The sequence below is a fragment of the Astatotilapia calliptera genome, chromosome 8, assembly GCF_900246225.1.
Source record: "Astatotilapia calliptera chromosome 8, fAstCal1.2, whole genome shotgun sequence".
NCBI lineage: Eukaryota > Metazoa > Chordata > Actinopteri > Cichliformes > Cichlidae > Astatotilapia > Astatotilapia calliptera.
In genome coordinates this window covers 19,190,572-19,208,252 of record NC_039309.1, presented here as the reverse complement: position 1 = coordinate 19,208,252, position 17,681 = coordinate 19,190,572, and the positions used below count along the sequence as shown (strand labels likewise).

Sequence of the window (17,681 nt, the reverse complement as noted above, 5' to 3'; positions counted from 1 at the left end):
CACTGACGTAGAAAACTTAATGCTGGCATAAGGAGGTTTTTGTAACATTTTTAGGAAACAATCACAAAATGACCCAGTGGAAAAGGAAGCAGACATTAAAAAGATCAGGAAAAAGAACGAGGGAAATAAAAACCCAAGAGCCACATGGAGAAGAGTGGAACAAAGATGGTGACATAGGCGGTGCAGAAACAGGAAATTCATTCAGAGACACAAAGGAAAAGAAACAATGTTTGTGTGATTAGAAGCTTTTGTGAAATTATTTGAGTAATATCAAAGCTTGCTGTGTTTTTACTTCGGTTTTGGCAAGTTAAAATATATTATTAGTTTCTTAGCGCTAAATTAGCCTGAGTGTTCATACAGTTTATGGAAGCAGCTTGTTAGCCAAACTTGCCAGCTCCAGTTCATGACTTAGCATTCCACCTTCTAGAGTAATGCAGAAAAGCTATAATGCTCTTTTATATGACCATTATTTTAATTATTATTATTCCATAAGCAGTGTTTTTTAACTGCCTTATTGTCATCTTATGTATAAAAGTTTATATTTTGATTTATTGAGAGACAGGATTGAATTCCTATCAAAAAAGTTCATCTTACATTAGATGAAGTGCCAGCATCTAGTGGTTACTTGAAAGAACTGTAACTCAGTCTACATGGTCAGCTGTGTGACTGTTTGTGTTACAGAAATGTGTAGTGCAAACTTTTCCCCTTCATGAACTCCACCACCCCAACCCACTCCTGCCTTGGTGTTCAGTGACTCATATAACCGATCTCTCAGTGACCTCCTCAGGGCCAACCTGCAGCTACTTTCCCATCCAGCAACCCTAAAGGATACAATCCACAAGAAACAGATGTCTCGTTTATTTAGAACTTTTTCTATATTTAACAATGTTGACAGACAAAATTGACAGGAGAAAAATATTCTTTATTTATTGACCTATTTATTGACTATGCTAGAAATCATGTTAGCACATCTGAATATTTTATTTAGACAACAAAACATCCATTTCAGAAGAAAAAAGCCATCAGCTGTTTATAGTATTGCATTAAAACATTCTCTCTCTCTCTCTCTCTCTCTCTCTCTATATATATATATATATATATATATATATATATATATATATATATATATATATATATATATATATATATATACACACACACATACATTTACGGTAGCCATGCCACCAAACTAATTGAGGACTGTTTTATGCCTTTAGGCCAACTCTGACACACCACTGCTGGTCAAGTCTTTCTTTGCCTTCAGCATTTCAAACATTTTGGCAGAGGTTCATTAGTTCTTAAAACTAAGCCGGCAGATACAAGTGGGTCTCAACAAGCAGGCCTGACATTTACAGGATGCCCTTCGAGGGACGGTTTCGGAGCAGACGGTCAAGTCAAGACGCTCAGTTTGCTTCACCTTAGAGGAGATGGATGAGGCAGAGATGGTGTTTTCGGAAGTGTTTGGAAAAAGATTAATGCTGCTTTTAAAATCAAACCTCGGCGGGGTTTGAAAAATGGTTACATTAACTGGTAAGATGATCGTTACAGAAAAATGTAACAAAACTTGGTGGTGATTATTTTCTTGGCACATAAATATAGTTAAGATACAGAGACTGAAATAAGCTTAGAATCAAGAAAGTTTCAGGCTAATTTTTTTTATTCATATAATTTATTCATTTATAAAACATCAGAAACAGAATGTGTGATTTTCGACTGACATATTAATCTCATTCATACATACTGTATCATTGATGATTTTAAAATGTCTCTTTCTTTATATGTGCAAAAATGCTGCTTCTATGAATGAAGTGGTTGGCTCCTTCTGTGTATCTTCCACAATTTGTGTTTTCATGTTTTCTGGTTAAAGTTGAAGTAAAAGAGGGGGGGGAAAGCACTGTGAGCAAGAGGCGTTATTGTTGTTAACACGTGTTTTTGTTAACTCATAAAATGCATTTCACTAAGTATTCTTGGGATTGCCCAGCGGGAGTGCTTATGGAAAGATGTAGGGAGACAGTTAGCAGCTGGACGGCTTGAAATCTCCTCAGCCTTTCGTGAGCTGATTTGAATCTTTCTGCGGTGTGTTGGTGGCCGCTCTAATCTAACCGCTCTGATGACACGGCCGTGCTGGATTCCTGCACTCGAGTGCCGGGGTAACACATGTAAGCAATGTCTCAGTGTGTCACAGCTGGTGGAGGTTAATGTTAAGAATAGCTGTCAAAAAAATGAACGTTTAAAGACGCATGAAGTTTAAAAGCGGTCAAAGTGAAAGAGAGGTAAAGGGAGGGGGTGTGTGGTTAATCAAAGAATTACTGAGTGAAAGAAGCAATCAGGAAATATCACTGGTGTTCAAAGAAAATCCCCTGTTTTCATGTGTATGCATTTGCAGGATTGATTGGGATTGATAGATTATGCTGGTTTAAAAAATCCTGTTTTTGGATTACATCATAATTCAGACTGAGATGAAGAAACTCTGGAGGTTCCAGGTTTCCACCCAGGAGCGGGGTAAAGCATACATTTCCAGAATGACAAAACACAGAACAAACATTGGAAGTTTTCATATACCACACAGGCGTAATGTTGACTTTATGTAGTGATTTATGCATCTTTCACCTAGTTAAGGGTGTCTTTTTGTATGTCACCATTAAACAGAATAACATAGGTGCTTGCACACAAAAATGCAAGTGCGTGCTCGTGGCCAGCCGAGTAGAAATACATTCATCCGATGCCTTCCTGCATGCACAGCCACTGGGACATAATCCAGCTGTGGGAGATGTGGAGATGCTATTTGCTGAGTGTGTACGTGCATGTATGAGTTGGTGCTGTCAAAAGCATGTGACCCGTGTTATTCTGTTTACACTCCACCTGTCCACACTTCATCCCTGTTGTGCTACATTTTATTAGCTCTGCTGAAAAGCGCTATAGCAGGATGTGCATTAGAGCATTTCGTCTGAATTTTCTGAGCTCTCGGCTGACAAATTATACAACAGGTCTGAGTCAGACAGACACGTGATATTTAAACCAAGAGAGTGGTATGGAAATCATCTACTCACATTTAGTGACAGTGTCTGGTGTTTTCTGTTTTATCTTTATGCTTTTTAAGAAGTGTTTAAGCCTGCATTTGATATAGTGGTGAATAGAATTAACCCTTTAAAGTCGCAGCTCAATGCACAGTCAGAAAGGCATCAAATCCACACACCCAAGGCTACAAGCTTGAGCATAAAATGTACATTTCAAGTGGAGAAGATTGAACAAAAAAATAAAAAAGGGAAATTTGCCAAGCTAGGCCATGTTTGTGAAAAGTGTAAACCCGGTGTATTTTTTGTAGCTGCAATTTACATAAATGCGTCAGATGTAGGCAGTCATAAAGCTCTTGTTTTCCAACAAAGTGATGCTATTATAAAGATACACTCTCTGCACGTGTCTGTGATTGCTCCAGTTCAAACTTGGCTGTCCAGAATGGGCAAAATGGGTTGTTACAGCACATCCAAATTTGTCACAGAAAACCAAAGACGAGAAAACTACAGTGAAACTTGTCCAGTTGTCCTTGTGACGACTAACTTTTGAGTTTTGGGCCATCAGCTTAATGGAATGTTGGAAGAATTTTAACAGTTTGGATGACTGGGTTAAAGCTGTTTCAGGGTTACAGTTGTTACAGTTAGAGATTAGTTCAGCCCAGGGTAGCTGCATTAATGCATTAATGTCAATGAATGCCCACTCAAAGAAAAGCGATTAACATATCTGTGTATGTATGTATGCCTATCCCCCCTACACACAGAGTGGAGCAGTCAGCAGTCCGTCTAGTGCAAACACTGGTAGCAGAGAACAACTTTTAGTCAAAATATGAGAATCGCTCATCCAAATGATCTGAAAGTCAGCACTTCACTTACTCGGGTTGTCAGCAGAAAGCCAGCCAAGTTTAACTCGGATTAGGCAAACAATTGTGGAAATAAACAAAGAATATAGTGGCTGCACATACAGTGATTTCCTAAGTCATTGTAGGTACCTGCAATGCATTATTGGAGTAACTAAAAAGAAAGAAGTCCAAAAGTACCGTGCAGTGCATCATAATAGGAAGGGAATTAAAATGCAGCCAGTATTCGTTTGGCTTTATGGGGTACTGGTGCCATCACACACAACTGTGTCATTTAGGTTCTGCTGGTCAGTGATGCACTGCATGCTGGAAGAAGACTTGGTGATGGGGCAGAGTAGGGTGCGGAAGTGCCTCCTGAAGGTGTCAGAGAGGCAGGCGTAGAGGATGGGGTTCGCGCAGCTCCATGAGTAGGAAAGCAGGACCACAAACTCGAAAGCCCTGTAGAAGGTCACGGCGTAGCTGTTTTGGTATGGAGAACAGAAGTTGAAGGTGTAAAACGGCAGCCAGCACAAACCAAACACAACCACCACCGCGACCACCATTTTGGTGACCTGTTGCTCCAGCTGCTGGCTCTCCAGGGTCACCGCTGAGGTTCGGAGTTTCTGACCCCACAAGGCGAGCAGCATTGCCACGTAGAAACCTGTCATAACTGTAAATGGTAAAGCGAAACCCAAAATAAAGGTGTAAGAGAGGACGCCAAGCCACCGGGCGTCGGAGCCGAGATCCGGCGTACAAAAGCCGTGATCGGTCGAGAAGTGAAGCGCCATCGGGAGGATGGTGAGGAGGGAGAACAGCCAGAGGAGGGATGAAACAATCTTGGCACAGCGTGGGGTCCTCCAACGGGCAAAGCGAAGTGGCTCCACCAGCGCCATGTAGCGGTCGATGCTCATCACCGTCAGGCAGAAGACGCTGGTGAACTGATTGATGCCGTCCAGCACCATGACAGCTTTGCACGCCACATCTCCAAAAATCCAGCGGTTCATGAAATTCTGACTCGCTATAAAGGGAAGACCAACCATGAATAGTCCATCGGCCAGCGCAAGGTTGAAAATGTACACTGTGGTTGAAGAGGACAGCTTGTCAAACTTTAAAATGGCGACGATAACGAGCGCGTTTCCAGCTAGCCCCATGACCCAAACCACCAGGTAGAGAAAGGCCATCGTGATGCCGAAACCATCTAGATTTCCCTCCCAGTAAAATTCCCGATCCACTAAGGACTGATTGTAGTCATATAAAAATGAGGCATTCATTGTGACTCCAAAGGCTGATCAGAAAAGGAACACAAGGGCACAAAAGTGACACTTCGAACAGTCACTGCGGAGGGTGGATGAAAATCTCAGCTTCTGTTTAAATTCCTCTGCACGCAGTTCAAGAGTCACCTCTTGACTCTCTGCTGTGGAGGTTCTCAGAGGGCGATGAGTAAACAACTCAACCGAAAGAGAAAAAAAAAAATCAAACTTCCAGACTTGAGAAGTGCCAGGTTTCAGAAACTCATCAACTCCCCTCTTCCAGTTAGTCGTTACTTCCTTTTATCCTCTGGCACAAATAACTGAAAAAGTTTATTCCTTTGTGGTGGAGACGGCACGCGGCTCCCTCACATCACACACTAGCATGAAACAGTGGTGTGCAGCAGTGTGGAAACAAGCAGGACAGCAGCTCACACACTTGCCTGACCACTCTTTCTCCCTGGGAGCCCTTTTATATCTCTTCCACCCCTCACTGTGCTGGGAGTGTGCCACCTCCCCCCCCTTCCTCCCCTGGTTCATCACTCTCCAAAGATTGTGATAAACTCCAGCTTGGCTCTGCCTCCCCCGGTTCCTCTGCTGTAATGCTGTTTCCAAGGTAAACCCATGCTCCCATCTGCTACAATACTTTTGTTTTAATAACTTTTTTTTCTGTCTTCACTCCGTCTTCATTTCTATTTACCTCACCAACCCCTCCCCCCTTCCACCATCTATTTTATCCACCTCTCTTTTCTGCCTGCACAGTTCAGCGGGGGAGGGGGGTCACACGAGCAAAACCTAAACAAGCAAAGATAATAACAACCAGCTCGTTGCCTGCGGCCATCCACCTCTGCAACCCAGACCGAGTAAATCTGCCGACAGGAAACAGAAATCAGGGCTTTTGTTTTTTGACATTTGACACGGGATGCTGCAACTTCTTTTTTCCCTTTCTTTATCCTATTTCTATGCTCCTCCAACCCTTTTTCAAACTACGTAGAAGTGGGAAAAAGGTGACAATGAAAAAAAAGTAAGAAAAGGTGGTGAAGAGAAAGAGGTAGGAGGACAAGGCAGAGGTCGGCAGAAGAGTACTGACCTTTGTTCTGTTGTGGTTCAGCCACGCATAGCTGAAATAACCCTTTGAAATTCCTCCAGCACGTTGCGCCACCTACCATCAACACCAGAACCGGATTTCAATCAAAACTAGACAAGGACACTTATCAGCTCATCTATCAGCTCATTCGTCAGATTTCCCCTGAGATTTCTCCGAGACGTACCGCCTGTCTGTCGTTTAAACTGGTTCCAATTAACTGCAGAAAAAATGCTTTTGTTGTTTGAACTCATGATTAGGTTCTGGCTTAATGTCTCCCCAGAGACTGGCACTTCACAGAACAAAGCCTCCCTCTACGCCCCGACCAAAGCCTTCTGCCTTCTTAAAAAAACACCCCTTGTTTCAACGGTGCTAAATTTGGAGACGTTTGACAGGGTCGTATTTCACAAGCTGCGTTTCACTGACATGTTTAAGCGGACATGTTGACATCCGTGTCCACGTGCGACAGCGCTATCTACAGCAAAAGGATAAGTCACGAGGAAACAGATGAATGTCAGCCCTCGCACGGGTAAACTCGAGGTTAAAGGCCACTTCACCATTTATCAGAAAAGCTTCGAAAACTCTGTTTCGTTTTATTTTCCTCCTAAATCTTTCTTTTTCCCATCTTACACAACTGTCATGCACTTACTGTAACACATGTTACTTCCATTCTCATGTCTCACATGAATCTTCCTTCTAGGACTTACCTTTTACTGTGATATTTCAAAAAAGGAACCCTTTTCCCAGTCTTGTTTGAAAATGTGTGTGAAACTATTACTCACCCCCCACTATGACAGTGGCTTCTCACTGTGTCTTTGAGTGTAGCGTGGACCTGTAAACACTTTTGCCCTCCAACCAGGTTGAACAAACCGCCCTGTTCTGCAACACGTTCTCATCAGAACGCGTAACACACCGACCAATGTCACAAAATCGTCAGTGCGTTGCACATTCGGCAGCATGAGAGCCGGTTGGAATGAATCTCTAAATGTGTTTTATGTACAGATCCTGAATCGCTTTGGAAAACACTACGTGATAGGGTTAAGGTTAGGGTTGAGGTTGGAGTGGACGACTGGAGCCTCTGCTCTGGGAGTGTGTTATCACCGTGAACGCCTATCTTTTGGATTTAGTTGAGAAGCCAGAGGGTTTTATAAGGACATGGAAGAGTACCCTTTGCGTTATTATTGCGCCTAGGGTCGTGACAAATCATCGGTGCGTTACGCATTGGGAATGATAATGCTCTGTCTTCTGGACTTTCTTCATAGTTCACTCCAGATGCCTGATGCATAAACTCTGTGCAGAGTCACAGCTGTGTGTGTAAGCACAAACGCACACAGACACACTCACATTCTTTTCATCAAATTGATAAAAGCCTTGCATACTCATGCTCTTCATTTAAAAATCTCAGCCGCTGTAGAAAGGCACGCACTGGCAAAGACGTGATTTTTTTTTTTTTACATCCATCTTTAGCAGCAAATTAGTCTGGATCTCAGAGCAGTAAAAGACTACTGAAGCACAATTTTTTTTTTTAAATGAAAGTGAGGAAAAGAAAAAAATGTTAAATTTAGTCATCTCAGTTTAGGATGAGAGCAGAAGAAAAACTGCTGAATGGAGACAGAAAATCATTGTAGGATTACTAATGAGAAGCAAAGCACCATCCATATGTGTGACTAATCAGACAGATTTACAAAATGAAGTGGAGGATTATAATTATTTATTAAGCAGTTTGTAGATTCAAATTTTTACCTTTTAATATAGGTGAGTAATAGCAAAAAAAGTGTTCACATAATCATAATAGGCCACAAGTGATTTAGCAAGTGTCTTATTTAGTAATTGAATAGTTATGATACTCACCCCACATTTACTCCCATTGAGGGACGTCACCTTAAACAATACTTCTAATGCCTTTCAATACTAAACTTAAGATTTTTTTTTTTTAGTACCATAGGAATCATAAGCAGTGTATGTGCAGAGGTTGCAGTTCTGAACTTGATGACAACAGCATATCTCCTTACATTCTGAAGAAGAAGCATTTCTACAAGAACAGGAAAAACTACAAATGGCACACAAAACTACATGTGGAAGAAAGCAGCTAGTTCAGTCACTCATTGATTAGAATGGCAGAAAGTGTTGAATAAATACTTTACGTTGTTATCCTGAAATGCACATTCACATTTTTGAGACATTTTTCTGGCGTTGCTGATGTGAAACTAAAGTCAGAATTCTGAGATAAAAGAATTCCGAGAAAAACGTCAGAATTCTAACGCAAATATTTTGCCAGTGATATACTGATGATTGATTAGCACATATTATCAGGATATAATGAGAAGTCTGTGAAGGTTCTGAGTCATCCAGGTCATCGTAGTCAAAGGAGCTTGCAAAGAAAAGCGTCTGGACTTCTGAAGAAGAAGCTTCTCGGATGAGAGGTGAAACTTCTTCAAGCAACTTGAAGAAGTCCAGACGCTTTTCTTTGCAAGCTCCTTTGATATAATGAGAAGATAACTTTAGATTTTCAGAAATTTAATAATGAAGGAAACTGTTACACAAATCTAACTGTATGAAAGTTACCAAACTCATTCATGTTTATCACATAAATCAGGACTATCTGTAGTGATCAGTCAGGCTGAAGAAGTCACTTGGATGAGTGATGAAATGCTTTTCCCAAGTCCAAATGAAAAGAATCAGCTTTCTGGGATCCATCGGGCAGTTTGCCAAAGTAAAAGGTGAAGGTTGAGTAGTCACGGGACTACCAGCAGCTGCAGGAGTTAGCATGTGTGAATAGTGAATATGTTGCGCTAATCTGGCAGACATCAAAACATTTTATGCAATCTATGAACAGCTTGACCTGCTGTTAGCACAAAAATACATCCTCTGTGGGCTTTGTATATCTTCAGCAAATCTGATGGTAGCTCTCAGTCAAATTGGTGGCATCCATACTCTGAGTATCGTGGCTCTTTGCTCAAAATTCCATGTGGGTTCATTTTCTGTGCGCAAGCAACAGGCGGACAAATGTTCCACGGAGCCGTGCTGCTAGAGTTACTAAAAAAGACTCAAATAAAGCACAGAGACCATCTGCAGCGTGCATGCAAGATCTAATTATTCCAGTAAACTATGAGTCAGACAGTGTTACTGCATTTTTTACATTGTTATTTCATAAGACAATAAGTAAAAACTCTTACAGATGGAATAGCATGCTGCACCAAATACTTTCAGCATGCTTGGAAAAGAGAGGAAGCCAATAGAAAAATCTGGAAACTCCACATGATTTATTGTCTTGTTTATTGTTTGTGAGTACCAGGATATGTTCATCCTGCTTTTGTTTCCCAGAAACAATGACTAAACATCTAGCGTCATTGACGAGTTATGTAAATCTGTAGCTTTTGTAATTGCAACATAGAAATTTAAAATATTTGAGGGAATATTAGTCAGGGGCTTATCTTGTCTAGGGCAGCATTTTGAGAGTTCTTTCCTAAAACGTGGTGATTTGAACTATTCCCATTCCCGTTTTCACACGCAAAACTACCCTAGAAATACCTGGCATGCTGTCTCTTTGGCATGTTACCAATATGGAGTGTTTTGAAGTCATTTTAGCATAAAAACTGAAGAGATCAAACACCTCAGAAGGAAAACTGAGTATTTGATGTCAGTTCTTGAGAATCGAAGAACGATGGCTGCTTTCTTTGACAGCCATCTTGCACAACAGATGTTTGATCATCCTGAAAGAACCGAAATTAGTGGACAAGGAGTAACAAGGCCTTTAAAAAGATAACAACCCACCTGAGACACAGGACATCATGCATTTGTTTGATGAAGAGCTCATGGCCTCGACTTTCCACTACAAGCCTGTTTGCATATTAAATTATGATGTTTTGCCACATATATAGCTTTTGTAACTGGGTCTTTAGTTTGTTTCTAATAATAATGGATTATTTTTGCATTAACTAAATCATTCCACAATGCAACCACATGACAGTTAATAAGTAACAGCAGAACCCTAGACATGCACACACAGTACTAAATGTAATGTAACATACTGAAGTGAACTTTATCAGCTGATGATTTCCAACATCGCAAAGTTACTGAGTTTTATCAACTGCCAGCACTGAAAGAAAAAAATGCATCCCTCAACTAACAGGCTAATAAAACAAGATGGTTAAAGCTTTAAATGCCTGAGCCCCCACTGGGGTTGTTAAATACTGGAAAACAAAAAAAACACATAGGGTCCTCTTAATTGTCAATTTACGTGGTTTGGTGGGTATGAAACATAAAAGAGCAAGACTGATGACTGATCCGTTAATAATTCACATCACAGTGAGAAGCGTTATATGGTCAGGGATTTGGCGCTCACGGAAGATTTTAAGAAATTCTGTACTAAAAAGCACAAAAACCCCAATCAAAGGTCAGCTTACCTGGGAATTCCCAGAGATGAGAGTGGCAACTTAAAGGAAAAGCAACATCAACATAATCTGTTTCTTTTCAGAAAAGCAAAGATCCCAACATTAATTAAGGCAGAGGTAGCAAACATGAAGCCGGGTGACCAGCATTGGCTCAACAAAGACTGCAATCACATCACAATGGACGGCATTGAAAGATGTCAGGGATGGCAAAAAGTATACGACTTTTAAATGTTTTTTCATAAACACCTTTGTCCTACTGATTAAGATCTCCCCAAAGACATTTAAAGTACAATAATAAAGTAATAGAGAAACAATTAAATGACAGAAAAGCTCCTGTTTTTTCACTATCTGCTTAGAAATGTCTGTTTTTTTCACATTAATCATAATAATAAATAAAACAAATGAATAAATAAAAAATATTTAAAAATAAAATAAGTGATTTTGTATGATTTAAAAAATAACTTTCCGCTGAATACTTACAGGACAATTTGTGAGACTTTTATTTTGTAATTTTCCACATCTATTACTTACAATTTAAGCCCCAAGAGTCATGCTGGCAGATTTCTTTCAGTAACACCATTCCTTTATCATGCAGAAAAACTGAGGCACACTGTTGAAATTGCACTTCTTTTTCTTACATTTAGATATCTCTGGGATTGAATGTGCAGTTAAACTACTCTACTATGACAGAAATGGGAGTTTGGTCTGTCCCATTTAAAATGATGTGAAATTAGTTTGAAATTCATGAATTAAGACATTTGGAGCCTTCAGAAGTGACAGCACAGTACACAGTTAAAGAAAGTGTTTATTACCAGTAAACATCCTGCATCTGCAAACATTATTTTGCATATGATAGATTTTAACATTCCATTTGGTTGGATTGTTTTTAAGTTAATTCATTAAAAATTGTATCCACTTTTTGTTCCATTTACTGATGTTTTGTAGGTAGAAAGTTCATTTTTGACCCTTTTTTACAAAATATCGCTAAATGCAGAATACATGAAGCCTTTAAATTAGACCACAAACTCACCGGGAAAATGTTTACCGAGTCGAGAACTTAAGCGAGAAGTTGATTTGTTGTCTCGTGACTTTCACTTGAGCCTCTTGCAGCTAGCTTGTTACACATCTCTGACCTTTTAAGAAAGTATCAATCTTGGTCAAGCCATGACTGATGAAGATTAGAATTGTGCCATTAAGATGGACAAAAAGACCTTAGTGTGCACCTGTGCATTCAGGTGCCAAACCTCAATTCCTGAGTCCTATTCAAACCCAGGCTACAGGGTTGACATTTGAACTCTATCCAGGAAATTTTAAATAAAACCTCAGACCAAAAAATAGATGTTCCTCAAGACTTACATCCAAGGTCATATATAAAGTTTTGTTACTGATATTGTCATCTCTTTAACTTAACTATATACGTGTATTTATACACACAAGCCTGCTTAATTCACTTTCTGAACATCTTTATCTTGTTTTTTTTCTAAAAAGACTAAATTGACGGCACGTCAACAAGAAAACCAACTAGACATAACTACTTGATTCTTCCACTTTATATTTGGGTGAATGTGACAGACTGCATATCAGTTTGACATAAATACCATGATCTCACCAGCAGGTTTGCTTTGACTTTGGCATTTTGGATAAAAAAATCTATTTTTCTGAAGCCTGACATGACAAGACATGCAGTGGATTTGACTAAGAAGCTGACAACAACATGCATTTTATCAATCATATGATTGTAATTCCTTCCTCTAAATAGGACCGTGAGTTATGAGATGAACATAATGCTTGACTGAAACTTGTCATGGAGACATCAAACTCACTTTGAAAATGGTTCCTGTGGTTAGAAATCACACAAGTTCTTTTCAAACTGTCCAACTTGCATTTGTGTAGCAACTTGTTATGCAAGTTTCACTTTTCAAGGGAGCATTAATCTAATTTTAGGGCATTTCTGAGTAAGATTAGACTCAGTTTTGAATTGCACCATTGGACTAAGACACACAAAAAGTCTTCAGTGGGCAGCAGTATATTGGCATGCCATCTTTGATTCCCTAACCAGTAATTAAACCCAAGCTGATGCACTGAGTGAGCTGCATTATAGCCATTAGCCCATCAGGGACCCACTACATCAGTGCTTTGAGTACCCTAAATGACTGACTTTTCAAAAGCACTGAATCACTTGAGGAAGTGTTAAACAAAATTTGTGACCATCAAATAACTGGTTTTCAGGGTTAACATCAAGAACAATTTTAACAGATAGTTTTATCCTTGATATGTCTTTAACTTATAGTTGTTAACCTTTTGAAGAAAACATTGAATGTTGTGGAGCTGTCCAACTCACAGAAACACATGAATCCACTGTCTTACACATACTCAAGATATGAGGACTGAGGAATATTAGTCTCAGCATTAATTTCTGCCCACTCATGAGTGGGTATCAGTATAGTGCCAAGCATCACTCTCTGACTGGGAATTGAGCCTGGGCAGCAGCGATGAGAGCACCAAATCCTATTGAGTAGAGGATCAGGGACCAACTAAATAAGTGTTTTGAATATCAGAAATTGCTGATGTTTTGAATGTACTCAATCGCTGGCTGATTCCTGGGTTCTGATGATGGTTCTGAATCCCCACTTTAGCACTTTTGCTGCAGCTTTCTCCTCATTCTTAAATTGGAAAAATGCACATGGACCCATTAGCAGTACACAGCCATGCCCTAAAGTATACCCTGCTTTATTATTCACTTTGCTTGAAGTAAGGCCATGGTTTAATAAATGGGCATAATTCTTTGTTCAATAAGGCTTGAAACTAAAGACTGAGACCACAAATGCACTGGGAAACAAATCAAGTAAGAAGTTGATTCATTTCCCCAAAGACTTTTGTAATCCTATAATCTTAGGTCTTTTTGCAGCCATCCAAGCCAAAATGTCAGTGTTCTGCCAGATAAAAAGGTGCATGGAATGAAAATCTATTTAATTAACTGAAACCTCATTTGTGAAAAAGCTTTAAGAAAGAAAGAAATGATCAAAGAACTGAAGAAGGCTCCAACACTTTAATAGAAGTTAGCATGCTGCTGTCTAACTACTGCCTGTGTTCTAAATCCCCAGAAACTAAACATGTTAGACCTCTTTGACTTTACAAATGACACTTTTTGCTAAATTATTGAATCGGCCAATCACAAGGCAGAAATTTGGCTTGTTTAAGCATGTAGTCATGGATCAAGATGATTGAAGTGACTTTGAATGTGACATGGTTGTTGGTGCCAGACAGGCTAGTCTGAGTATTTGAGAAAATGACAGAGTCCACCAGTGTTGGTCAAGTTACTTGAAAAAAGTAATCAGTAACTAATTACTGATTACTTCGCTAAAAAAGTAATCCCGTTACTTTACTGATTACTTATTTTCAAAAGTAATTAATTACCTAGTTACTTAGTTACTTTTTAAAAACATGATTTACAACCTGAATAGGTGATAAAGCGATAGATCTTTCAGCCCAATTCTACTTTTTCTACATAATCCATCATACAAAATGTAATCAAATGGAAAAGTCTCTTTTTAAAACTTGTTTTATTAGTTTTCATCTTTTAACTTCATGCATCAAGCAAAAATGTAATTATATGCAACATTCGCTGACTGGAAGAAATTTGTTTAACATTTAAACCTATTTTCTGCACATTCCAGCACATAAAATAAAATATTTTTTTGTGTTTACACTCAGTCTTTCAAATAAATGCAAGTGAAACACAGCAGAAAATAAATAAAATCAAAGACTCAGCGGTCCTGTTGCTCTATTTTCACCTTTATAGCAGGTGGAGGTTTGCCCTGGTGCAGGTGAGCCGCAGCGCTCAGTAGAAGAATCCACGAGTTTGTCTGTGAATTTCACATTCCAGCGGCAGCGCACTCGGTGCTTGCTTGGAAGTTAAGGGTTTTTTTCACTGTAAAAAGAAGTTTTCTTCCCACGCAATGAACAGCGGACACTAATGTTTTTGTCACTTTTTACAGAATCAAACTCAAAGTAAGGTCAGTATTTCCACGCTTTAAACGCTGCACGCTCATACTCTCCCGCACTCGATATATTATCTTTTGTTGATCTGCACACAGCTGTTGCCACGAACGTCGCACTTGCTTACGTCATTGTTATGAGACACTCTGGCAAAAAAATCACGGTTTTAGTAACACAGTAACGCAGCGTGCTTACGGGAAAGTAACAGTAATCTAATTAACTTTTTTGCAATAGTAATCCCTTACTTTACTCGTTACTTGAAAAAAGTAATTGGATTACAGTAACGCATCACTTGTAACGCGTTACTGTAATATCTGGTGTCCACACAGCAATCTATAGAGTTTACATGGAATCTTCTGAAAAAGAGAAATTATCCAGTGAGTGGGAATTCTCTGAAGGAAAATGTCTTGTTGATGCCATAGGTCAGTGGACAATGGTCTTTGGTATCACGCCTTCCAATAAGCATTGAGCTATTAGGAACGCAAGTATACAGAACAGCATCTCACACAACACATTAAACTTAGGCTACATCAGCAGAAGACCACACCTGGTCCTAAAAAAAAAAAAGGAAAAAAAAACAAACCTGGTCCTAAGAATAGGTATTTGAGGCTATAATTCACAGTGACTCATCAAATTGGACAATAGAAGTTTGGATAAACATTGTCTGGTTTGACAAGTCTCATGTTCAGCTGTGACGCTCAGATGGTAGCTTAAGAATTTGGTGCAAACAACAAGAAGGTGTGGATCCATCCTGCCTTGTTCAGGCTGCTGCTGGTGTTGTACAGGGTGGGCCATTTATAGGGATACATGGGAATGGTTGGTGATATTAAAGTCCTGTTTGTGGCACATTAGTATACGTGAGGGGGCAAACTCCTCAAGATGGGTGGTGACCATGGTGGCCATTTAGAAGTCGGCCATCTTGGATACAACTTTTGTTTTTTCAATAGGAAGAGGGCCATGTGACACATCAAACTTATTGGTAATGTCACAAGAAAAACAATGGTGTGCTTGGTTTCAATGTAACTTTATTGTTTCATGAGTTATTTACAAGTTTCTCTTTGTTCACAGCCATTGACATGTCGAAGAGGTTAACACGTGAGGAGCGGATCGAAACTGTGTTGATATCTGGTGAACGCAGTAACCGGGTCATTGCAGCAGATTTCAATGCAAGACACCCTACGAGACCACCCATCTCCCATGCTACAGTTAGCAAACTGCTCGCTAAGTTTCGTGAAACTGGTTCAGTGTTGGATTTGCCAAAATGTGGACGCAAGAAAACTGTCACTAATGAAGAAACATCTGTGGCTGTCCTAGCTTCATTCAGCAAGAGCCCACAGCGTAGCACTCGCCACATGTCACTGGAGACTGGCATTAGTCGAACATCCCTTCGGCGGATATTAGCTACTTACAAATGGCACCCTGACAAACTCCAGCTACTGCAGCATCTCAACGAGGATGACCCAGATCGGCGCACAGAATTTGCAGAATGGGCAAAACAAAAATTGGAACAGGACCCTCAGTTCGCGCAGAAGATTTTGTTCAGTGATGAGGCAAACTTTTATGTGAATGGTGAAGTTAACAAACAAAACCACCGCTATTGGTCTGACACTAACCCACATTGGATGGATCCCTCCAAGACTGTTGGAACAACAAAAGTGATGGTTTGGTGTGGTATATGGGGTACAACGATAGTGGGTCCATTCTTCATCAATGGAAACCTCAAGGCCACTGGATATTTGAAATTGCTACATGATGATGTGTTTCCCTCTTTATGCACTGAAGCTGGCACGTTCCCTGAGTTTTTCCAGCAGGATGGTGCACCACCACATTATGGGTGCCAGGACCGAGCATTCCAAGATGAACAGTTTCCTGGAAAGTGGATTGGTCGTCGTGGGCCAGTTGAATGGCCCCCAAAGTCTCCCGATCTGACCCCCTTAGACTTTTATCTTTGGGGTCATCTGAAGGCAATTGTCTATGGTGTGAAGATACGAGATGTGCAGCACCTGAAACTACGGATACTGGATGCCTGTGCTGGCATTTCTCCTGCGGTGTTGCTATCAGTGTGTGAAGAGTGGAAGAAGAGGGTTGCATTGACAATCCAACACAATGGGCAGCACATTGAACACATTTTATAAGTGGTCAGAAACTTGTAAATAACTCATGAAAGAATAAAGTTACATTGAAACCAAGCACACCATTGTTTTTCTTGTGACATTACCAATAAGTTTGATGTGTCACATGGCCCTCTTCCTATTGAAAAAACAAAAGTTGTAACCAAGATGGCCGACTTCTAAATGGCCACCATGGTCACCACCCATCTTGAGGAGTTTGCCCCCTCACATATACTAATGTGCCACAAACAGGACTTTAATATCACCAACCATTCCCATGTTATTACGGTGTATCCATATAAATGGCCCACCCTCTACTATCGAGGTATTTTATGGCACATTCGGGGCTTTTTAGCACAAACCTAAATGCCACAGCCTACCTATTATTGCCATCTTTGAATGGTTGCTTCCAGCTGCATAATGTTGCAAAGCTCAAATCATCTCAGTGTGTTTTCTTGAACACATACGAAAGTGAGTTCATTGCACTAAAAAAACCCTCCAATAGAGAGCGTCTTCATGATGTGGTGGAATGAGTTCTCAGCAAAATCTCAGAGGAATCCAACTTCAGTGTATGCCAGGCACACACAAGGCAGTTCTGAAAACAAAAGGGGGCCAAAAGAGCGAGTGTCTATCCCACCAGTGTGAGAAAACTCCTTGCCTATATGACCTACAAAAAAGCGGATAGTTTGAATCAGTCAATTACAAACAAAAAACAATGCACAGATTACATTTGGAAGGTTAAATTTAAAATATTCTCCTGAAATATTTATATTCGTATTTTCAGCACTTAAGTCAGTGGTTTATAAATAAAGTTGGCTTAAATTTTAAATAAATTAATAAATAAATACGTAATACTACTACTAATAATAACAAAAAAAATCATAATAAAAAAATAATAATAATATTGATGATAATGAACGCTGTCTTCGATTACTACTGTTAAAGTTGATGGCCAATAGCCTGCGAGCAGAGGCGGGGCTAATAGAGTCATAGACA

The 17,681-nt window shown here is 39.8% G+C and overlaps 1 protein-coding gene across 1 annotated transcript; it reads right to left on the bottom strand.

The window, feature by feature from the left end:
• Window positions 1-2,544: 2,544 nt before the first annotated feature.
• On the bottom strand, window positions 2,545-5,554 carry LOC113027645 (somatostatin receptor type 2). Its single transcript, XM_026177302.1, has one exon. The coding sequence runs from the start codon at window positions 5,119-5,121 to the stop codon at window positions 4,108-4,110; it is 1,014 nt and encodes a 337-aa protein (XP_026033087.1). The 5' UTR covers window positions 5,122-5,554; the 3' UTR covers window positions 2,545-4,107.
• Between the last annotated feature and the right edge of the window lie 12,127 nt (window positions 5,555-17,681).

What these genes read in the sequence shown, in the direction of transcription:
- LOC113027645 (XM_026177302.1), bottom strand. Translation starts at nt 5,121, where the DNA reads ATGAATGCCTCATTTTTATATGACTACAATCAGTCCTTAGTGGATCGG.